This window comes from Lithobates pipiens, unplaced genomic scaffold, assembly GCF_037356315.1.
Source record: "Lithobates pipiens isolate NorthernLeopardFrog02 unplaced genomic scaffold, aLitPip1_a1.2 Scaffold_19, whole genome shotgun sequence".
NCBI classification, from domain to species: Eukaryota; Metazoa; Chordata; class Amphibia; order Anura; family Ranidae; genus Lithobates; species Lithobates pipiens.
The window spans coordinates 555,658,857-555,684,101 of NW_027507764.1; the positions used below are offsets into that span (position 1 = coordinate 555,658,857).

Genomic DNA, 25,245 nt, shown 5'->3' on the forward strand with positions numbered 1-25,245 from the left:
GCTTATACTCGAGTCATCGCTGTCTGCCTGCTCGATCAGCGTGTCGAGCAGACAGACAGCGGCCATTCTATTCTAATTCAAAAGCCGCGCCTCCGGCTCCGCCTTCGCCTGTGATAGGCGGAACACTGAATTTCCCAGCAGCCTGTGTTCCGCCTATCACGGACATCCGCTCATCCTCGTACTACGGACGAGGATGAAAGGATGGCCGTGATAGGCGGAACACAGACTGCTGGGAAATTGTGTTCCGCCTATCACAGACAGGGAGGCGCGGCATTTGAACAGGAAAATGGGCGCCGACGAAGAGCGGTGATCCTGGGACGGGACCGGACGGAGGCTCGGCTCGGCTCGGGACGGGACGGGACCGGACGGAGTCTCGGGACGGGACGGGACCGGACCGGACGGAGGCTCGGCTCGGGACGGGACGGGACCGGACGGAGGCTCGGGACCGGACGGAGGCTGGGGACACAGGTAGGCTGGACACACAAGGCCTCACACACACACACACACACACACACACACACACACACACACACACACACACACACACACACACACACACACACGGATGGACACACACACAGGGATGGATGGATGGATGGACACACACACAGGGATGGACAGGCATATCTCACCCTCGGCTTATACACGAGTCAATAGGTTTCCCAGTTTTTTGGGGGTAAATTGGGGGCCTCGGCTTATACTCGGGTCGGCCTATACTCGAGTATATACGGTAGTCTTCTCTTTCACATTTACAGTATGTACATCGTATTCCTAACTACAAGCCCCTATAGCAGTGATGGCGAACCTTGGCACCCCAGATGTTTTGGAACTACATTTCCCATGATGCTCCACTACACTGCAGAGTGCAAGAGCATCTTGGGAAATGTAGTTCCAAAACATCTGGGGTGCCAAGGTTCGCCATCACTGCCCTATAGCTACAAACAATTACACACATACATAGGACCAGAGCATCTCCCCCTCAGGAGAAATCCTCCGTCCGCAGTATCCGTTGCTTCAGTCGGAGATACAGATAAAACATCGTATCCTACCACTACCTGTACACTTTACAAAGTTTCTGTCAGAAGGGGGTTATAAATCTTGCTGACAGAAACCACAACAGCAACAAACAGCACTTCAAAAATACATTTCTACCTGTAGTTCTGTCATAAGGGGGTTATAACCTGCTGACAGAACTTTAAAGGCAAAACACAGTATTATTATTATTTTTTATTTTTTTTTGGAGATGACAGTTCTTCTTGGAATTCCTGATGGGAGGGGACCCTTCCAGGGCAAACAGGTTCCTTAAAGAGTTAGTTCAAAGAACAGGCCTCCCCCTTAGAGTCCTTGCAAAATGAAACATCTTATCCATCGGGCACCCAGGGTGGAAGGCCAGTCTGTTCCTACAAAATCAGGGAAAAAGAAGGACACATCCACTCTGCAACTCTTCAGCAGTCCATGTGGCACTTTTTAGTAGCTGTACTCCAACAGTCCTCCTCACGCATAAAAGTGTGGGTCTCAAGGTTTGTCGTTCCTGGGTAGGACACAAGCATCAGTTGACCTCCTCACCCACTGCTTGTAAGTAGGCGCTCTGGTCTGGGTGGTGGAGGGTCTTTGGACAAATAGCTGTCTGCTGCAGATAGGTTCCTGTAGTTCCTCTGGGTTCCCCAGCAAAATCTGGATCCTCTCCTCCCTCAAGCGGCACTTCCAGGACCTGGGAACCTCCTGTCTCCCATTCCTCCTCTGAGCAGGAGATGACCATTCTGCTAGCCTCTCCGCTAACAGTCTGAGAGATCCCCAATCTATGGCTCTGCCCCCATATTCCCCTTCCAACTCACCTTCCAGCATCCCCTCCAACGCTGGCTCCTTCCAGTCAGGGATAGCAAGGGGCATAGGTGCAGCAGTAATTTCAGGGACATCTGGCTCCTGCACAGCAGCACACAACAAGTTAAGATGCAAACATGCTTACATGCTACATGCTTACTTTTATTATAGAAAATGTGAGTGAAAAATCTCTCTGCTTTTAGAATGAATTGTGAATAAACTGCCTTTTAAAAAAATCTACACCCAGAGGCGCCCCCTTCCTTTTTTCCCTTGTATTCCTGCGCAGCAGTACTAACAGTTGCCAGGTCCCTGACCAGGCCGCAAGCCATAGCAGACTCCTCTCCTACTGTGTCACTTTTCTTTGCAGGGGAGTCATCAGGCTCAGACTCTACCCCACCTTTCTGGGAAGACTCCAGGCCCGCTCTGGCCTTCCGTGATGTCCGCGGCTGCCAGGTGCAAAGTCCTGAATGTAGGTCCAATTGGTAGTATTGTGGCTCCTGCTGGCTGGATGCAAGCCGGGTGGGCAGTTCATCATAATGACCGTACTGGATCCAGGCACTGACCACCGTGGTTGGTACCCACCACTCTGGGCACTGCTGCTCCATCCTCTCAATCATCCCCAGGGCAAATCCCTCGCGATGCTTCAACGGCACACCAGTGTCAACCAGTGGTCGCTCTTGCAGTTCAGGCAACCAGGTCAGTGCAGGTAGCATACGTCAACTCTCCGCAATGTTACTCCTCTGCATCGTGGTGTCTGCTGCTAGGAGGGAATGCTGGGTCTCCGCTAGGGCGTGGCACCGCCCCCCCCCCCCTCCCCTCGCTTTCAGACATGCTGGCGTCTGAAGAACTGATAGGCAGGACCCTCCCTGAGGACACTTTTGTAACCCCTTGTTGGCTAAACTGAAGGTCGCAGGAATGCTGTAACTAGCAAGACTTGTCCATGCATGTCGCTTGGCACCGAATGTGCCCAAGCAACTAAAGGCAGATGACCACTGACCACCCCAGTGCTTGCCGGTAGCAACAATAAAGTTTGTAACCCATGCCTCACTAGGAAACACATTTAGCACAGCCTGCAAGCACCCGCAGGCTTTCCCCCCGATCACCCCAGGCAACAGTAGACATTTCCAGGCACACTTTACTTTTCAAAGCAGGAATTTGAAGCAAAAGTTCAGAATGTCCAGCAATAGTAGATCACTGGACATATTTGTAATCCACATTAGGATGTCCAGCTATAGGAGATCGCTGGACGTATTTGTAATCCATGGGCACGGTCACCCGTCGTGGTTGCCAAGGGTTACACCACATAGTAAACAGATCCTGAGTTGCAGGATTAGTACATGGGTCCACCCTAGCTGCAGTTGGGGCAACTGGGTGAGCAGACAGCAATAAAACTGACTTGAAGGTCACTCCTGCTGGTTGCTATGGGCAACGGCACTTGTTACTATAGCACTGAATAGCAGGCAGAGGACATAAGTCCTTTCCCAAATTTACTTCCTCAACTAGTGGTGGAACAAAGCACAGTTCCCCGGCTCGATCAATCTTGGCTGCTAGGGGCAACGGCTGGCAGGTTAACTGAACAGGTCATCCAAATGTAGCCATTCCCCCTTAGGGTTTGCTGAATGTTGTGGTTCACCTGTCACCCTGCCCAGCCTGACATCCATCTCTCAGACACTCAGAGACATACAACAGTCCATAAGCTTTGTTTTTGTTTTTTTATTAAACTTGGATAGGTATGGGAAATTATGAGATGCCCAGGAATATTCAGCACAACTTGCTCGGGACTTCTATATACACTCTAGTATATACACTCCAATCTTCTCTCCAGCACAAACTCTTGCTTTAGATCTCTTATACTTCACTCCTGCAGCTTTTCACTTGCTGCATACCATTACTCCTCCAGCACTTCGCTTACTGCAGTCTGTTATTCCTCCAGAACTTCCCTTGCTGCAGACTGTGAGGCCGCGTACACACGCGGGGACTGTTCGCTCAACTTTGTCCGCTGAACAGTGTTTCGGCGGACAGTCCGCTCGTGTGTGGGCTTCAGCGGACAGTTTCAGCGGACAGTCTGACGAACAAAGTTTTTCGGAAATTCCGTAAAACTGTCCGCTGAAACTTGGTTTGAGCGGACAGTCCGCCCGTGTGTAGGCTTGTTCGTCAAACTAAGTTCCGCGCATGCTCAGAAAGGATTTACACGGCGAAGGTTGCATTGCAGTGTATAGGACGTCGTATTTCTAGTCCCGTCGTACGTGCCGTTCACGTCATCGCGCAAGTTTCAGCGGACTGTTCGTTCGTCGTGTGTGGCCAAGTCCGTCCATGCTAATTTTGAGCGGACTGTCCGCTCAAACTGTTTGACGAACAAAGTTGGGTGAACAGTCCCCGCGTGTGTACGCGGCCTTACTCTTCCAGACCAGCTAGCACCACATGGTTAGGTCTGACACTAACTCAGCCAGGCCTCAGTAAACTGCCTTTTGCGGGCAGGGAACTCAGGCTCCTGTGCTGTAGAAATAGTTCAGGTGCTACCTGTCCTCTATTCAGCTACCAATCCCAGCTAGCTCTCTTCTGGTCCTGCCAGCCAGCCTGGCTGCAATTACCTCTTTCCACTGCCCTTCCCACAGTCCACTCTTTTGGTTCTGCACCCATCTCAAACTGCAATCCCCAGGTATCTCAGACGTGCCTCCTCGGTCCTCCCAATTGTGCTCCACTCACCAGCCCTCCCAGCTGCGACCAGTTGTCCTCCCTGGAGTCTCTTAGCAGTGTTCCTCCCACTGATACCAATAATAGGGCACTATTCCTCCCACTGATACCAATGATGAGGCACTGTTCCTCCCACTGATACCAATGATAGAGCACTGTTCCTCCCACTGATACCAATGATAGGGCACTGTTCCTTCCACTGATACCAATGGCGAGGCAGTATTCCACCCGCTAATACCAATAATGAGGCACTATTCCTCCTACGGATATCAGTGAGGGGGCACTATTTCTCCCACAGATATCAATGCAGGGTAATTTTATTCCCACTGATACCAATAATGGGGCACTATTGCTCCCACTGATACCATTGAGGGGCACTATTCCTCCCAGGGATACCAATGATGGTTCATGATTTCTCCTCCCCACTGACCACAGGTGCTAAGTAATTATTTTTATTCTCACTGGACCACCAAGCCTTAGGCATTGTTTACTTCCTCCGATGCTGGGGCATTCTCTATTCCCAATGGCCACAATTCAACCCCCCTGAAGTCTGAAAGACAGTAAACTGGCCCTTTATTTAAAAAAAGGTTGGAGACTCCTACCTTAGAGGCTTGGGGTGCCCTTTAAAATAAATGGCGCCACCACGCAGAAATGCATGTAACATGCATTATGCTAAGTAATGCATTACCACAACACAAAGGTTCGGTCGATTGGAAAGGAAATCTTAATTTATCTGCCTGGAATTCCTCTTTTATGCTTTGAGGTTCATGGAAAGAGCAGCGTTCATATGGTAACACATGAAGTAGTGCTACAATTAGCAAACAATTTCCAGAAGGCAGCAGGTAAAGAACTCATTAGGTGAGGTTAAACAGTCAGGAGAGGATGTTGTTTCACTATACACTGCATAGGAAGTGGAAGTGTGGGCAGAAAACGTCCATCTATGTTTGCTGTATAATGCAGATCTTCATGAATGGCCATTTGTGTAAGTGACTAAGCGCACGCAAATTACAAAGTAAAGGAGAAATAACTGGATTAATCAATATATTGGAGGATGTGGGAGAAATGATTTTATTAAGTGTAGGGAAATTACCTGACAATGTTTTGTTAAAAATAACATCCAGGAGACATTGAATGGCGATGACACATAATTATACCTCCCAACTTTTTGGGATTGGAATGAGGGACACCTACTCAGCAAAAGTATGTAGACACAGGACACATCCCCGTTAAAAGAGACTTAATCTGAAAAAAGATTAGTTAAACCCACAAGGGCTTATTTTTACCACTACTATTTCTTTATTTCGGTTTTTAAAATTTACAAATGCAGCAGTTTAACTTTTAAATAGCAGAATTTGGATGAAAGGTTTATCACTGGGAAACATCTATAGATCTATATACATCTTTATAGATCAGACCAAAATGAGGGACAAATGAGGAGCAATGAGGGACAGAGGGACATTGCTCCAAATTATTATTATTATATGATATTATACACAATTTATATAGCGCCAACAGTTTACGCAGCGCTTTACAATGTATGGGGGGGGGGGGCAACACAATTACAGTACAATACAAAAGGTACAGGAGGGCCCTGCTCTTAGAGCTTACATTCTAAAGGGAGGGGTTGGTGGTACAAAAGGTAATAGCTGCAGAGAATGATTTGATGGGGGTGGCTCAGGGACAGTTAGGTGGGTGTGGGATAGGCTTCCCTGAATAAATGAGTTTTCAGGGAACTCCTAAAGATGGACAGAGTAAGGGCTGATCGGACAGACTGGGGCAGGGAGTTCCAGAGGATGGGAGAGGCTCTGGAGAAGTCTTGAAGGCGAGCATGAGAGGAGGTAACAAGGGAGCTAAAAAGCAGGAGGTCCTGGGAGGAGCGGAGGGGACGATTTGTGCGATATCTGCAAATGAGGTTGGTGATGTAGATGGGGGCGATGTTGTGGCTGGCTTTGTATGTTTTGGTTAGCATTTTGAATTTTACACGGTGGGGTATGGGAAGCCAGTGAAGGGATTGGCAGAGAGGGGCAGCAGTCACGGAACGATTAGTGAGGTGTATTAGTCTAGCAGCAGCATTCATAATAGACTGAAGGGGAAATAGCCTGCTTAAGGGTAGGCCATTAAGGAGAGAGTTGCAGTAGTCAAGGCGGGAAATAATCAAGGAGTGAGCGAGTTGCTTTGTGGTGTCATTAGTCAGGAAGGGTCGAATTCTGGAGATGTTGCAGAGGTGAAGGCGGCAGGATTTAGCCAGTGATTGGATATGGGGGCTGAAAGAAAGGTCAGAGTCAAGGATTACACCCAGGACCCTGACATGTGTGGAGGGACCAATGGTTGTGTTGTTGATGTTAATGGTGAAGTCACAGGAGGGGGGGGGATCGTGAAGGAGGAAATATAACAAGCTCAGTTTTAGAAAGATTGAGTTTGAGGAAGTGTTGTGACATCCATACTGATATGTCATTCAGTAATTTGGAGATCTGTGAGGAGATTGAGGGGGTGAGTTGAGGAGTGGAGAGATAGATCTGGGTGTCGTCGGGATAGAGGTGGTATTGGAAACCATGGGAGGTTATCAACTGGCCCAGGGAAGAGGTATAGAGCGAGAATAGGAGGGGCCCTAGGACAGAACCTTGGGGTACCCCAACAGAAAGAGGAAGGGGAGCGAAGGAGATGGAGTTGTAGGTGACACTGAAAGTGCGCTGAGATAGGTAGGAGGAAAACCAGGATAAAGCAGAATCGCGGAGTCCAAGGGAGCGTAATTTGCTGAGGAGGAGCAGGTGGTCAACTGTGTCAAAGGCAGCAGAGAGGTCTAAATGTATGAGTATGGAGTAGTGGCCATTGGTTTTGGCAGTTAGTAGGTCATTGGTGAGTTTAAGTAGGGCAGTTTCAGTAGAATGTTGTGGGCGGAAGCCAGACTGTAGGGGGTCGAGAGGGTCCATGAGGAAGCAACTCATTTGGTCATGGACAAGGCGTTCGATGAGCTTAGAGGCAAACGGGAGCAGGGAGATGGGTCTTAAGTTGTTCAAATAGGTGGGGTGTAGTGAGCGTTTTTTGAGTATGGGGAAAGGGTGTGTTAAATCAGGGACAGTCCCTCGAAATCAGGGACAGTTGGGAGGTATGCATAAAATAAGGTTACTACACACCTTATATTATGCATACCTCCCAACTGATCCTTAGGCATAGTCCACCCAAAATTGAGCTCCGTTCAATCGCCCATGTGACAAGGCCAGGCCTATAACCAGTTTTGTCACATTAGAGTGGCCATTTTTAACTAGGGTTCCTCCAGAAATTGCTAGGGGTTTCTTCAGCAATGGCCAATTCCTGTCTCTCAGATAGGTAACTACTGATAACCAGGGGCGTACGTACAGGAGTACCGATTACGAACTGGGCTCCAGGGGGCCCATGCGGCACTCCTGTACACCTGGATAGGAGGGACGGCAGCATGTAGGAGAACTGATCCATCCATGCAGCCGCTGAATGCCCGCTTCTCCTCCTCTCCCTTCTGCAAAGAGGGAAGTTTTGTCAGTTCCGTGCCACCCGTCTTTGCACACGTGCGGGGAAATCCCGTGTGTTTGCAGATAGAAGAGGAAACACATGTGTACACAGATGTGCTGCAGGTAGGGTTGCCACTTTTTCTTCAAGCCAAACCCGAACACTTTGCAGTAACTTTTTTTTTTTTCCGTATACACTATAGGATTGTAACAGACCTGGTACACGTTTGGACACTACAAAGCGAATAGTAATGTGGCGCACATAGTGCCCCCTCACCCTCCTGTCAAGCCCTGGTCCAAGCCACATTCCTGTCTGAATAATGTGTCTGGGTGGAATAATGTGTTCAGGTGAACTGAAACCCTGAGACATGATTCAAAACCTGAACTGCCCGGGTGAATTCCGGACAGGTGTCAACCCTAGCTGTGGGGCTGTTAGGATCTGAAGTCGTGTGGCACATCTGATCACAAACAAAATCTGGAAGGGGGGTCGGGCTTGGGACCCAGGGATACCAATACATCGTTCTCACCTAGGTGAGAATTGCAGAAGTACAGGGCAATAGGAGTGAAAGTCCGCTTTAAGGGGCAGGTCACACCACATGCAGTCCAGTGCATTTTTTTCTGCATCAAAAACGCATAGAAAGTAGGTTATATGATTTTCAGTGGCATAGTTCACACCAGTGCTTGCAGTTCCAGTGCGTTCCAGTTCCAGAAAATAAAGTAGAACAGGCTGCATTTTTCACTGGAACGCACCTAAACGCACCAAAAAAGCACTGGAACACATGTTCTTATTTAAGGTTAAGGAAATAAAAAAAGGGGGGGGGGGGTGGATGCATCAAAAATGCGTATGCAAAAAAGCATCTGGAGTGCATTCGGACTGTGTTTCTATGGTGTGAACTGGCCCTAAGGCCCCTTTCACACTGGGGTGGTGGGTGGGTCTATTTTTAGCGGCACTTTACCGTCTATTTTTATGGTGCTATTCGGCCGCTAGCGGGGTGCTTTTACCCCCGCTAGCGGCCGAGAAAGGGTTAAAACCAGCCGAGAAAGGGTTACAACCACCCGCAAATCGCTGCTGCAGCAGCGCTTTGCTGGCAGTATGGCAGCGCTGCCCATTGATTTCAATGGGCAGGAACGGTGGATGAGCGGTATACACACCACTCCTTCACCGCTCCAAAGATGCTGCTAGCAGGACTTTTTTTAGCATCCTGCCAGTGAACCGCTCCAGTGTGAGAGCCCTCGGCTCTTTCAGGGCGCTTTGCAGGCGCTATTTTTAGCGCTGTAGCGCCTGCAAAGCAGCCCGGTGTGAAAGGGGTCTTAGGTAAAGCTATCTGCAAATAAACAGGCTCATAGAATTTTTTTTTAAATTGCTCTGTTAGCAATGAGAAAAAAAAAAATCGCTCCAAGGTAAATACAGTATGCTCCCACAATTCATTGTCAATAAGATAAAGTCATTTTTTGAGAAAACAAAGCAAAAATAAAAAAAAGAATGGAACAAAGAAAGGCTAAATGGAAGTGCTTTGTGAAGGGAGACTTTAAACCTCTGTAATCTGACATCATCGATCCGCCAACTTACCACGGGTGGCATGTTTAACACCATCATTGTCAGACATGACAGGCCGGTGTCATCCTGAACACTTGCGTCACATTTCAGATTTAGTAACAAGCGAGCGGCTTCACTGCGATCTGACAAAGATAGATCAAAACATCACAATGATTGCGGTACTTGTGGCAGAGCAGTCACTTTTATGTGTCTTATTTATCAATCAGCCATTTTTCCAATATACTTTATTTTCAAAGAACAATTGTTGACTCATGTCATAGCTTCTGGTCGATAATGCCCATTTGTTGATGGCTTTATATATGATTTTCTTTTAACAAAAGTGGATTTATTCTTTAACCCTTTCACTGCCACCAAAGTACACTATATTGTCAAAAGTATTGGGACAACAACAAAGTTGGGAGCCTGAAATTGTCCAAAATGTTCTGATATGCTGATGCCTTAAGAGAGGCCTTCACTGGGACTAAGGGGCCAAGCCCATCCCCTGAAAAACAACCCCACACCATAATCTTCCCTCCACCAAATGATTTGGACCAGTGCAAGGTCACTTCTGGACCACAAAGCAAGGTCCATAAACACATGGATGAGCACGTTTGGGGTGGAGGAACTTGACTGGCCCGCACAGAGTCCTGACCTCAACCTGATAGAACACCTTTGGGATGAATTCGAGCGGAGACTGTGAACCAGGCATTCTCATCCACATCAGTGCCTGACCTCACAAATGCGCTTCTGGAAGAATGGTCAAACATTCCCATAGACATACTCCTAAACCTTGTGGACAGCATTCCCAAAAGAATTGAAGCTGTTATAGCTGCAAAAGGTGGGCCAACTCAATATTGCACCCTACGGACTAAGACTGGGATGCCATTAAATTTCATGTGCGTGTAAAGGCAAGTGTCCCAATACTTCTGACAAGATTGTGTATGTCATGTGACGTGTTCCATGGTGGGAATTGCTGGGTAGCTCCCCCTCGGCTAGAATGAATACAGTAGTGACGAGCACTACATAGCTAATGAAGTGCGTTCTGCAATCCATTTCCTTAAGCCCTTGTACACACGGTCGGACATTCCGACAACAAAATCCATTGGATTTTGTCCGAAGGATTTTGTCCGAAACTGGTGTTGCATACACACGGTCGGACAATGTTGTTGGAAAATCCGATCGTTCGTAACGTGATGACGTAATGTAGTTAAGATGGGACTACGTTCAGACTAGTAGCCAATAGCTTTGGTCTCGGAATTTGATCTGAACATGCGTGGCACTTTGTCCGATCGGAATTCTCTACAAATGATCGGATCATGTTGTCGGAAAATTTTATAGCCAAGCTCTCAAACTTTATCCGTCGGATATTCCGACTGAAACAGTCCGATGGAGTCCACACACGGTCAGATTATCCGACAACATGGTTCGATCGGACATTTTTTTGTTGGAATATCCGACCGTGTATACAAGGGCTAAGGGGGAACTACACTGCATCTGAGCAAACAAATCATAAACTATATTTCATTAATTTAAAATATTCAAAGCAAATCCCCCTATCTATCCATGTCTCCCTGCTTTATTTTGAAATTACTTCAACCACTTGCTTACCGGGCACTTAAACCCCCCTCCTATCCAGACCCATTTTCAGCTTTCAGCGCTGATGCACTTTGAATGACAATTGCACTAATACAACACTGTACCCCAATTTACATTGTTATAATTTTTTCCCCCCAAATAGAGCTTTCTTTTGGTGGTATTTGATCACCTGTGCGATTTTTATTTCTTTTTTTAAAAATGTAAAAAGACAGAATAGAAAAAAAAAAAAAAAAAAAATATATATATAATATATTTTTTTTTTGTTATAAAATTTTAAAACGGGTAATTTTTGTTCGTCATTGATGTACGATGATGAGGCGGCACTGATGGGCACTGATGGGGGACAGTGATGGGCACTGATCGGTTACACTGATTGGCAGCACTTCTAGGTGGCACTGCTTCGCATCACTGGTGGGCATTGATATGTGGCACTTGTGGGCATTGATAGGTGGCATAAATGAGGCATAATTGCCTCTTCCTTTTCAGGACCGATGTCCCTTTAAGATGAGCCAGCGATCGGCTTTTTTTTTCTCCTCCGCTGTCAGCGTGAGAAGAAAAAAAAAAAACGATCACCAAGCTTTTGTTTTGATCACGTGATCAGCTGCCATTGGCTGACAGCTGATCACATGGTAAGGGGCCAGGACCAGCCCCTTACTCGGATTGGTGATGCCGGAAAGAAGTCTCCCGCGCACATGCATGGAAGTGACGCCACTCACAGCGCCAGAGCCACGATACCCAGAAGACACGCCGAGGGAAAATGTCAGCTCCCTCGGCGAGATCACCTGCCGATGCCTCGACCTAAGGTAAGTATTTCATAATGAGCTAGTATACAGTGCACAGACAGATCATGAGTTCCTAATAGCTAGGAATAACGATCTGTCATTTTCACTAGGTCAGTTAGAAATGCACACAGGGAACACAGTTAATCCCTTGATCGCCTCCTAGTGTTAACTCCTTCCCTGCCAGTGACATTTATACAGTAAACAGTGCTTTTTATAGCACTGATTGTGGTATAATTGTCAATCGTTCCAAAAATGTCTCAAAAGTATAATATATATCCTGTACCTTTTGTATTGTACTGTAATTGTGTTGACCCCCTATACATTGTAAAGCATTGCGTAAACTGTTGGCGCTATATAAATCGTGTATAATATATATATATATATATATATATTTATATTTATAAAAATGCCATAAATCTATCCCCTATTTTGTAGATGCTATAACAATTGCGCAGACCAATCGATATACGCTTACTGCAATTTTTATTTCCAAAAATATATAGAAGAATACGTATCAGCCTAAACTGAGAAAAAAAATTACTTTTTAAAAAAAACAAAATAGAGATATTTATTATAGCAAAAAGTACAAAATATTGTGTTTTTCAAAATTGTCGCTTTTTTTTTGTTTATAGCACAAAAAATTAAAACTGTGGAGATGATCAAATGTCACCAAAAGAAAGCTCTATTTGTGGGAAAAAAAGGACGTAAATTTTGTTTTGGTACAGCACCACAGGACCGCACAATTGTCAGTTAAAGCGAAGCAGTGCCATATCACAAAGAAATGCTCTGGTCATTTAGCAGCCAAATCTTTCGGGGCTGAAGGGGTTAAACATGTGTGCAAAAAATGCAAAAACAGCTCTGGCAGCAAAAGGGTTAGAGGGTGAATTCACTCAAAACTGAAATTTCATTTTTTAAGTATCCAAACCATATAAGACACAGGGGACCGAATTAACCCACCGGACTCCACCTATATAACAAAATATGTATTTAACATCCCAATTTGTAGCTGAAGCTTGAGGCTCTGAAACGCTGGAGGGGAAAAAAAAATAGTTATTCTCTATGGAGATGGTTCACATCTCCACTCCAAGTCGCCTGAAGCCAAATGCGCGAAGCTCAAAAAAGTTCTGGAGCTTTTTTTATACCTTGAATCGGGCAGATTGGTGTGTTTTTGAAGCATTTTTTATTCCATAGAAAACACTTGATTTGAGCGCTTTTAAGCATTTCAACACGTTTTGTTGTATGTTTGAAAATAAATAAGTATTAAAAGAAATAGATAAAAAAAAACCTTACCCAAACCCTTAACCCTAATATTAACCCTTAACCTACATGTTCTGGATTATAAATCACTCCATATTTTACATTGTTCAATAGTTCTTCCATATCTCAATTATTATGCAGAGGTTTGGGGCAATAATTATATAACTAGAATATATCCATTGACTGTACTGCAAAAGAAAGCAATACAGAATATTTATGGGGCAGGATATAGGGATCACAAAAATAAATTATTCTTGCAGGTTAAACTCCTAAAATTCAAGGGCATGGTGCAATTACAGACTGCACAAATAATACTTAACCTCCCTGGCGGTATGATTCAGTCTGGAATAAGGTGCTGAAAGCGGTACAATTATTTTGCATGGAAATCTGGCTTTTATTTTGTAGTCCTGTAATTCTTAGGAATAACGCTCTGAAATCTCTTCAAACCAGAGTCTAGCAGACATCCCGGGTATGATAAAGTTTATAATATAATAAAGAATAATAAAAATTATTCAATAATGTAATCAAATCCAAAAAAAACTGAAAAAGGGACATGTTTTGGTTGCTATGGACAATCTCCAAATTCCAAGCAGTAAAAAACAGTATTTATAATATAAAAGTGCATGCAGGGCATTGCACAAACCACTAGGGACAAAGGGGGTGTGTATTTTTTAATACAGCACTGTAATCTGTAAGATTACAGTGCTGTGTGTGTTTTGTGTGTTTTTACTTTTTTGAATTTGCCGCCGTTCTCCGCTCCCGTGCGTCGTAACGTCGCAGGGAACGGAGCTCGGCGGCATTCGGCACTGTGAATCGAGCGCAGGACGGCTCGATCGCACAGCGCGGCGGACATCGCTGGATCCAGGGGACAAGGTGAGTAACTCTCCCTGTGTCCTCCCCTGCATCGAGCGGTGCGATCCCGAGTCTGGCTCGGGGTTACCGCTCCTGTAATGAAAATCCCAACCCGAGCCAGACTCGGGATTACCGCTAGGAAGGTTAAAGCAAAAAGCAATTTATTATCAGGAAATATACAAAAACTATTTATTGCAAGGGGCGGGAGTTATAATCTAAGGGGAATATTTAATTTTAAGACTATGACTGCGCGGACAACTAGGAAAAATTTCTGTATTTCTATTTGTGGAGTAAAACTGTAGAACAGTTTCAACGTAGAGCTCAAGAAATGTTTAAGCGTAAACCAGTTTAGAAAGAGGTATAAAGAAATAATTTTTTTCAAGATATAAGAATGAAGGTGTTTTAACTATTATTGTGTGGTTATTGTTTGTTTATTAATATTGTTATTGATTTTTTATTTTAATTTTTTTGTATTATTGTTAGTTTTGTTTGGGTGTGTATGTGCATTGTATGTATGCATATAAGTGTATGATTGTGTGCTTAGATTATTGGTAATTGCTATATTATATTTGAATTATTAATTATTGTATGACTTTATAACGATGCAACATTGAATAGTTTATTATTAATTATGGAGAAGGGGTGGGATTCAATAAGGTTGTACTTCTTCCCATTTTTCTTCTTTACTTTTCAGATATGCAAACTAAATTATTTTTTATAGGTTTTTTTTGTCTTCTTTTGTAACTTGTTGTTTTGTGATTGTCTACAACTGAATGATTACTTTTAATTTTGTATGTTTTTCTTTTTTTTTTTAACAAGTTCGACATAAAGTAAAAAAACTAACTAATAGACATGTGTATTAGTTTTTGTCCGAATGCATTTTTGTCCGAATTTCTGGTATTTTCGTTATCGTTTTAACAAATGATAACAAACGTGCAGAATCCTAAAACTGAAAGATCCGACATAAACAAATGCTTTATTTTCGTTTTTGTTGCGACAACAGTTCGATATAGATAGAAGATTCAACATGACGCTGACAATAGCAATCTGTGTCCATCGAACCTGTGATCGAATGTGCCTAACCGTAGCTCTATTAGTCCAAGATTATTCGACATAGAGAGAAAAGATTCGACATAGAGAGAAAAGATTCGACATAGAGAGAAAAGATTCTACATAGAGAGAAAAGATTTGACATAGAGAGTAAAGATTCAACATGGAGAGAAAAGATTCAACATTATAGAGACAATAGCAAAAAAGGTCAAATGTGCCTAACCTAACTTTATTAGTCCAAGATTATTCGACATACAGAGAAAAGATTCGACATGAAGATTCGATGAAGCAGTCGCCGCGAGTGGACAGTTTAGCTGCTCCGTCGAATCTTCTTAGAACATTCGACAGACACCATAAGCCTTCAATGACAGATTTGACCTTAATTATGTCGGATTTTTCGGACTAATGCATTTTTTAACGAAACAAAATAAATAAAAACGAATTTCGGGAGTAACTAAATAAATGTATTTTTCGGACGAAAACGAAATTCCGAAACTAAATATTTAAGTGTGCACATATCTACTAACTAACCCTAACCCCTAACCCTAATATTAACCCCTAACCTTATCTCCGAACCTAACAAATGAAATAAATAAATAATAGGTAAATAAATAATAAAAAAAACATTAACTCCTAAACTTTAAAGCATAACACTTAACCGCGTACAAAATATCAAATAAATAAATAAATAAATAAAAGCGGATGAAAAAGCTGAAAATCATAGCAACAAAATTATGAAACAGATGATATTTTTTTCTATTGGCTAATTAAAAAACTCAAAACATTTAAAAACACTGTACACAAATGTTCAAAAACGCACATACAAACGCTTAAAAAAATGCTCAAAAATGCGACGCTCTGGTGTGAGTGCAGATTTTGGGTTCTTCAAAAATGAATGATCAGTTTTGAGTGTAGTTCTTATTTAGTAAATCTATCATGTTCTCCATCAGATGTCACAGTTGCTGACACTTACCAAGTCCTGCAGCCAAGTGAAGAGGGGTGCGCTGTTTGTGATCCTGAGCAGTAGGGTCAGCGTTGTTCTTTACTAGTATTTCCAGGGAACCAACGGCATCATACTTTGCAGCATAGTGAAGTGGGGTCTGCTTCGCTTTCGTTTCAGCATTAACGTTAGCTGTTAAAGAGTTAGTGCGATTGCATTTAAAGTCCAAACTCAAAATATAAAGATTAGAAAGATGTTAACAATGGGGGGGGGGGATTTACTAAAACTGGAGCACACTGAATCTGGTGCAGCTGTGAATATTATCCAATCAGCTTGTTCAGTTAAGCTTTGACAATAAAACCTGGAAGCTGATTGGTTACTGTGCACAGGTGCACTACATTCTATGTGCTCCAGTTTTAGTAAACCTCCCCCAATATGTCTATTTAGTTTGATACTATTGTATTATTTATACCGTGTCTTTCAGCTATATATCTGTAAATAAGGTCAGCCATATCACTATTTGAATTAAGGTGTCTTCTAATACAAATAAATACCATACCAGGCCAGCGTTCTAGGAGAAAAATAATTCCTGGATGGCCGCACATCAAAAAAGGCCTCTTTATTGGCAAGTAATTAAAATCCAAGTACAGTGATCTCATAAAAATAGGGAAAACAGGGCAAATAACTAACGTGTTTCACGCCCCATCATGGCGCTTATTCATAGCTATGACAATGTGTGAACATGTCACACTTGCTCGGAAAATGCAAATGTCATCCACCTCATCCCATGTCATTGTTGTAAAATATATAGAGTCGTAGAGTCACTACAACATGTATGCTATGATGGCACCAGGAAAGGAAGATTACATTATGAGACTTTATTCTAATTTCAAACATTACAATAAAAGCACAAAATGTGTACTTACTGAAAAAACACTCTAGTTTTCCTCACTCAGTATGTCTGCTAAGTGGCTCTAATTTTAATCCTGGCATTCATCCTATGTGGCTGGTTGCTCTGATTTCTAAATCTCTATTCTTGCCATTAGCTTTATTTTCTGAAAGGCTGCAAATATAAGCCTTAAAGGGAAATTAATAAATGATAGTTGGTGGAGTTTTTAGGTATGTATGTATATATGTATTGTGAGATTAGGGTGATTAAACTCAAGCAATAGGTGCATTTGCAATGAGTTGCGCCATTCCAAAACTGTATTTTAGGGTTCGTGGCAGCCCAATTTTTTTCAATAAATGGAAAGTCCACATGTACATCAGTCACCTATGCAGGGGTTTCTTCCACACAGTGTGCAAAAACAAAAATACCAAGCCACCTATCTCACTTGTTGACAGCACTGCTGCTGCTCTTACCAATCCTTTTGACTGTTTGTCCAGCTCTCCTGGAACACTTGGCTCTCTAGCCTTTAGTCGCAACACCCAGTTGCATGGCCCACCTCTGGCTTATGGATTGAGGTTCTCCTGACACCTCCGATAGGAGCCGACCTGCTGTCTCCTGGCTTCTGGCTGGGCCCTCTGACCACTCAATGAGACCCTCTGTCTCTTGGCTTCTGGTTGGCCATTCTGACCCCTCAATGAGACCTCTGTTTCATGGTTCCTGGCTGGGGCCCCCTGACCGTGAATGAGACCTTCCATCTCTCAAACTCGGAGTGGTCTACAAACTGGGAGCTGTCTCCAAACTGGGAGCTCTAAGCTATACTCAGACCTGAGTATATAATGACCCCTCACACCTGTGTACTCAGACAGAGTGTAGACACTTAGGAAACTCCAGCCACAGGATTGAAAGTTACAAACCAGAACTACAGAATCTGGAGAAGTGATAGTTTAGAGCCCCACATTAACACTTAATGGGAATCCTGTGTCACATTTTCTTACATTCTTCCAGTGACAGAGCCTCCCTTTGTCACAATATGTATGACTTTGTATGGATTTCCCCTTACTTCCTGTTCTGACGCCTGTGATTCAAATAGGAATTTAAAAGGTGGTTGGTGGGGCTACTTTTTGGGGCACCTGCAAACTCTTTTTAGTTTCAAGGGGTCTGAGACCTGGAACACAGGACCCACAAAGGGAGCTCCAAGACATGACAAGCCACCATGGATCTTCAAAGATCCCCCCTACTAGCTGCCCTTCAATCCCAAGATCTCCAGAGATCACCCCACCAGCTGCACTACAGACGCAAAGATCCCTAAGTCATCCAGGAGGTGAAACTAGTGGATGTGTGAACCATCACCCATAACATCACCCCCATGGACACAGAGCTGAATGCCCGAGATCTCTCCCGTAGGATTTCTTTCTCCAAGGCTTACAGTGTATAGATGAAAAAATGTCCACACAAATATTATGCCAAAATAAATTTTATTTAATTGATGTGACTTCAACCTTATCCTGTCAATTTCAGGACGTAGATAGTATGGGGGGTTGGGAGGAGAGCAACATCCTGATTTGTATAGTGTTGCTGAAACTAGCCCGCACTTTCAAGCAATGAAGGAAGAAAAAACGGAGCATGGCCAAAAAATAATATGACACAGTATGTTCTGTAAGGTACAGTACGTGTAGTATATCACTGGTTAATGTAATGTCATTACTTCTAGGGTAAACGTACACTTTAATTTAGGAAAAAGCAGGTTGAAGTTCTGCTTTGAATATACGGTACTTTAAACATAACCTGTAATCTACTTTATATAAATTAGTTATTTTACTATCAATATCAGATGAACATGTAGAACATAAAACTTACAGAAATATCTATTGATAGATTTGGGAGTTAATGTTATTTTTTTTTCCTGCATACCAAAATCTTATATTACTTTTTTATAGTGACAATGCTGTTATGTTACCTCCTCTCTTTAGTAATAAGGTGACCATATCTGGGTAATCCACAGCAGCTGCTATGTGTAGAGGGGTGATGCCATGGTGGTCTGCTTTGTTGACCTTAGCTTGGTGCTCAATCAAGTACTGGCAGACTTCAATGTGCCAACTTTTGGCTACCTAAGTGTGAAACACAGAAAACATTTTAATCAAAAACTGTGCCTTCCAATGGAAGAACAGTGTACGGTATGTAATATATGGCAGAAGACTAGGAGTCACATAAGGTGTCTAGACCCTGAGGGTTAGATAGGAACCATGCAACCTGAGCTGTAGCCATTCAGCCCCATACACACTATCAGTTTTTCTGCTGAGTTTTTCCTTCAGATTTACCAAAACCATATAATATGAGGTCAAACCTTAGGAATTTCAATTTGTATGCAATCAGGCAGGCCCTTGTACTACCACTTTATTCCATATAAAGTGGACGGTGACTACACAGGAGATCTATATACATCCCTACTGCATGCAAGTAGATAACACAGGCTTTGAAACTGGCTAATGAAACTAGATGGCAATGAAAAGGCTAACAATGGCTCTAACCCCTCCAGCTTTAGCTGGAGTTGGGTTTTGAATGGTTACAGTTACACCCCTATGGCCACTCTAGACTTGGTCCAGCTTTAGCTTCTAGGATGGAGCTACAGGTAGGAGAGGGCCATGTAGTTCAAGTCAGAATGAAGACACCTTGTGCCTGTTGACAACAGTCACCATGACTTCATTTTAGAAACAACAGTTGGACAGAGATTGGAGTGATGGTAGATGAATTGCTTGCACCACCAAGCTACTAAATCACTCTCTCATTATCTCTAACCTCATCTACTGCAATTCCCTTCTCGTTGGCCTTCCTCTACTGTACATATGCTATCACCTCTGCTGTCTATCATAAATGCTTCTGCCAGAATCAGCCACCTTTCCAACCGCTCAGCATCGAGTCTCTACAAATCCCTTCACTGACTTCTGTTCACCTAATGAATAAAATTCACCTAACAAAAAAACAGTAAGCCACCCATAAGGGCCGGTTCACACAGCGAGGCGCGGCGAGGCGTCTCCGACTTGCCTCGCCGCGACCTGCGGGGACCTCAGCGGCGACTTGCAGAGGACTTCTGTATAGAAGTCAATGCAAGTCGCCCCCGAAGTCGCCCCGAAGTAGTACAGGAACCTTTTTTCTGAGTCGGAGCGACTCGAGTCGCTCCTCTCAGAAAGGTTCCATTGTACAGAACGGGGGCGACTTGCGGGAGCGAGGCGAGGCGAGCCGTGTCGCCTCGCATCGCCTCGCTGTGTGAACCGGCCCTAACTCTTTGTTGAGGTATATTGCCAATATCATCTCAAAATATCACCCAAATGGTCCACTTTGCTCCTCCCAAGACCTCCTGTTGTCCAGCTCTCTCATCACCTCCTCCCATGTTCACCTCCAGGATTTCTCTAGAGCATCTCCCATACTCTGAAACTTTAACCCAAGCTGTCTGGCTATCTCCCACTCAGTCTGCCTTTGTGTGATGCCTGAAGGCTCAACTCTTTGTGGAAGCCTATCCTACCTCCACCTAACGAATGTACTTTTACTCTCTTCATTAAATCATCTCCCCACAGTTGTTACCAGCTGTATCACTTGCCAATCCCTTTTAGATTGTAGGCTCCCATGAGCAGAGCCCTCGTAAATCCTCTTGTCTTGAATTGTTTAACTGTACCGTCTGACTTTATAATTTAAATCATTGACCAAACTGTTGGCGCTATATAAATCCTGTATACTAATGATACATGCGATTAGTTATATTGTGGCAAGTTGGCTCCCCTGGGCAAATCGCGGTAGCTGTAAGTCGGACGCTTTAAGACCACTAGGGGGAACGTGTGCGCCTGTGGCGTGACGACGGAGCCAATGCGAATGTCCGGCGGCCACAATGTCCGCAATAGTTCCTGAGAGAGACAGAACGGAGATCTGTCAATGTAAACAGACAGATCTCCATTCTGTCAGGAGAAAGGAGACAGATCTCCTGTTCATACTGGTATGAACAGCGATCGGTCTCTTCCTCCATGCAGTCCCATCCCTCCACAGTTAGAAACTCTCCCTAGGACACACATTTAACCACTTGATCTCCCCTAGTGTTAACCCCTTGCCTGCCAGTGACATTTATACAGTAATCTGTGGCTATTTTTAGCTCTGATGGCTGTATAAATGTCAATGGTGCTAAAAAAGAGTCAAAAGTGTCCGATAGGTCTGCCACAATGTCGCAGTCCCGCTAATAATCGCAGATCACTGCCATTACTAGTAAAAAAAAGTAAAAAAATAAAAATGCCATAAATATATCCCCTATTTTGTAGACTCTATAACTTTTGTGTAAACCAATCAATGTACACTTATTGTGATTTTTTTTGAACCAAAAATATGTAGAAGAATAAATATTGGCCTAAACTGAAGAAGGAATTTGTTTTTTTTATATTTTTTGAGGGGGACTATTATAGCAAACTGTAAAAAATATTGCTTTTTTAAATTTGTCGGTCTTTTTTTGTTTATAGCGCAAAACAAAAAAAACGCAGAGGTGATCAACTACCACCAAAAGAAAGCTCTATTTGTGGGGAAATAATGGACATCAATTTTGTTTGGGTATAGCGTTGCACAACCGCGCAATTGTCAGTTAAAGCAATGCAGTGCCGTATTGCCAAAAATGGCCTTGTCATTAAGGGGGCAAATTCTTCCGTAGCTGAAGTGGTTAAATCATGAAAGGGTAATGTATAATTCCCATATATCTTTGGAATATTTCAATGGAAGTCTTTTTATAATATATTTTCTGTCAGTAAACCACTGCATCTGAAACTGTATTGGGGAAAGAATATGTTTCAAAAAGAGATAAAGAGTCGAAAAACTTAAAGTGGGTAGGATTTTTACATCAATACTTCTGCTACAGGCATACCCCACTTTTAAGTACACAATGGGGTTTATTTACTAAAGCTAGGAAGTGTAAAATCAGGCTCACTTCTGCATAGAAACCAATGAGTTTCCAGGTTTTATTATCAAAACTTAATTGAACAAGCTGGGGTTAGAAGCTCATTGGTTTCTATGCAGAAGGGAGCCTGATTTTGCACATTCTAGCTTTAGTAAATAAACCCCATTGTGTACTTAAAAGTGGGGTATGCCTGTACAACTAAAATGGATACACGCAATAGGCTTGATTTACTAAAATTGGAGAGTGCAAAATCTGGTGCAGCTGTGCATGGTAGCCAATCAGCTTCTAACGTCAGCTTGTTCAATTGAGCTTTGACAAAAAAAAAAAAAAAACTTGGAAGCTGATTGGTTTCTATGCAGAGCTTCACCAGATTTTGAACTCTCCAGTTTTAGTAAATCAACCCCAATGTATTACACCCTTTCTAGTAGGTTGTAACGTCAGAAAGAGTTCCTCTCTCGGCAGGGGTGTGCCAAAAGCATTTGGCACCCGGGATGGATCCTGTATCTGGCACCCCCCTCCGCGCACCCCTCCCATCTGGCAATAATCTAAGTGAAATACTGCTGTGCACACACTTACCACAGGGGTGATTGTTTGCAGGACAAGAAGGTGTGGTATGATGCGCTTAATGACAGTGGAATTGGGATGTAAATGTTTCTGGGGTGTTCACTGGGGTGCAAAGCATGAAGAAAAGCTTCATGCAATGTGGAACGCACGTCAACCACAGTGACCAGGAAATGGGGCTGAAAATGAGTTCCAGCGGGCACTTCCTGACACCATATGCGTAATTTCCCCATCCACAGGCTGCCACCATGTTTGCGGAGACCACTACTAGAGGTCAAACCTCCCTATGCTCAAGATGGGAAGCAGAACCATTGAAAAAGCAGCTACAGCCTGACCCCCCCCCTTCAATATGTGGCACCCAGGGCGAAAACCGCCCCTCTGTTGATCTGTCACTGTCTCTAGGGTGAACTACCAAAGGCACCTACATTTGGCTAATCAATAGCAGCAGTGTATTGTTGTTGACTGGACGAATACTAAATAATCCAAAGACTGACACTTCCAGCTGGCCTGTCACCCTAGTAGACACAAGATTTGGCACAACACTTTTTAGATCAACTGGAATGCAGAATATACCTATTAAACATGGGAGGTGTGAACTGTACTGATCTCTGTGGGGTTACAGCTTCAAGTGGACCTTTCATCAGACAGACAATAGGTGGAGTTTTTCCAAAAAATGATACCGTTGCTGTATATTGTGGCATGTAAAAAATGTATTTCTGTGGACTTAGAAAGCTACATCAAGGTCCACTTTAAGCTCTGGGTCCCTGCAGAACATGTGTGGAGTCTCCACAACTGTTATCAAGGCCAAAGGTGCTCCAATGCAGTGAGGGTTTATATTTTTTGGCCATTAGGTACGTAAACAGGATGCATTATATCAAAAGTATATGAAGATAATTGTATCTTCGGTCTCACCTCATGCATAACTGTCTGTCCATACTTGTCAACTTCATTCACATCACAGCCTTTGGAAAGGAGCCTTTCGATGGTTTCAAAATTTATCTGCAATATATCACAAATGTATTACTTCCTTCACGCACATCTAAATTGACAAAACATTTTTTTTTTATTTGAAGAAACACTGTAATTCTTGTTTTGAAAGAAAATTATACGTTTACTGGTATGCTTTGTGTTTCTTACCTTATGTGTGTATATTTTCCATGTATTGTGTGTTTGTATATATTACCAGGCCAGACCAGACACCTGAGCCAGGTCATTGTTCTCGCTTTTTTAAATTTATTTTATTTATTTTTTGCGGTTGATAATAAAGGATTACTTTTTTTTTTTTTAAACAGCTAGTAGTGGTAAGTCACATGCAACTGCAACTGTCCTGTAATGTTGAAGACCTGGGGTAGCTTATCCAAGCCACTTCTTTAGTTCTAGCAAGTGTCTTCCACATACAGTGATGTTTTAACATCTCTACCATGGGGATTTGATAATTCACACCTTCAGCTACGCAACTTGTTGTGGAAATTTTATGAAGATGTGTTTAATATGTATTGTCACAGTGTCTGCCAGTGTTAGTTCTCCCGCAGCCCACTCTAAAGAGCTGACTAGGGCAGATTGGCGCTGGTTGAGATCCGTTTGGTAGTGAAAAGCTCCTTGGGGATGTAGAGAAGTGTTTGCAGAGTGGGGATTGTCTGGGGGGGATGTGTTCGCTCTGCAAAGACATTATCGGTTTAGCCGATGTGCGCTCGTGTCACCTCTGTATGCCTGATCAACATATTTGGGGCGCCATGGCGTACACCCGCAGATAATCTCCCATCCACAGAGACGGTAATATAGTCCGGGTATGCTTTGTTCTCTGAACAAAGCAGAATAAGGATTCACGAACAAATGGAAAAACGGGAGTATTTGAGTCGTTGCGGTTGGGGGCAGAGTTCATGATCTCAAGCTTCCTTTTTGTAGCTGAAGATAGCTTACAAAGACAGGGGGCGGGAGATGGTACATGCTGCCCCTGCCCAAGCATGCCCATAGGACTCCCCTAGTCATTGTTCATTGGTTGTTGTATAACCCCTCCTATTTGAGGGAATGCCTTTGCTTGATTGGTAGATTGTGAAACCATGAGGCTCTATTGGATATACGAATAAAGTTCCCAGGAAGGGATCAGGCAGATGATGGAGCTAAGATGGTGATTATGTCTGTTTACTGGCGAAATGCAGGAGACATGGGTTAAGATCCCAGATGCATTATACCGAAAGGGCGCGTATTAGCATAGGTAAGATGGATTATACCATTAGACGAAATGGGCGCTTATTAGCACAAAAGAGTATGGTGAGTTTTTCCACGACAAACTGAAGGAGTAGCACCTATGCAGACTTCCTGACACCAGAGTGGGTTCCACAATTTTCATTCCTCTCATTCTGTTACTGGACAACAACATCTGCTATGACATATTAACCACTTGCCGCCCGCCCTATTACAAATTGACGGCGGCAAAGTGGTTTCATAATCCTAACCGGACGTCATATGACGTGATTAGGATTATGAGCCGCTGCGCGCCCCCGGGGGCGTGCATTGCGGCGATCGTTGTTTCGGGGTGTCAGTCTGACACCCGGCAACTACGATCTCGGTAAAGAGTCTCCGACAGAGACTCTTTACCATGTGATCAGCCGTGTCCAATCACGGCTGATCACAGTGTAAATGGGAAGAGCCGGTGATCGGCTTTCCCTCACTCGCGTCTGTCAGACGTGAGTAGAGGAGAGCCGATCGGCTGCTCCTCTGACAGGATGCCCACACTGGACCACCAGGGACACCACTAGACCACCAGGGAAAAGGTAATAAAAATCCATAATCCTCCCTAGACCACCAGGGTGCCAGTCAGCACAATGGGTGCCAATCAGTGCCCATAATGGATGCCAAT

General features: G+C 43.7%; 1 protein-coding gene across 6 annotated transcripts in view; it reads right to left on the reverse strand.

Moving 5' to 3' along the window:
- The window catches only part of LOC143997622 (uncharacterized), a 238,961-nt gene that overhangs the window by 122,488 nt on the left and 91,228 nt on the right, over positions 1 to 25,245 (reverse strand). For all 6 annotated transcript variants that reach the window (XM_077493318.1, XM_077493319.1, XM_077493321.1 and 3 more), the window contains 4 exons: positions 23,298 to 23,384; positions 18,858 to 19,008; positions 16,045 to 16,203; positions 9,568 to 9,677 (listed from right to left, as the gene is read on the reverse strand). In XM_077493318.1, coding sequence (XP_077349444.1) covers positions 9,568 to 9,677; positions 16,045 to 16,203; positions 18,858 to 19,008; positions 23,298 to 23,384 — 507 coding nt within the window. The remainder of the gene's footprint in view (positions 1 to 9,567; positions 9,678 to 16,044; positions 16,204 to 18,857; positions 19,009 to 23,297; positions 23,385 to 25,245) is intronic.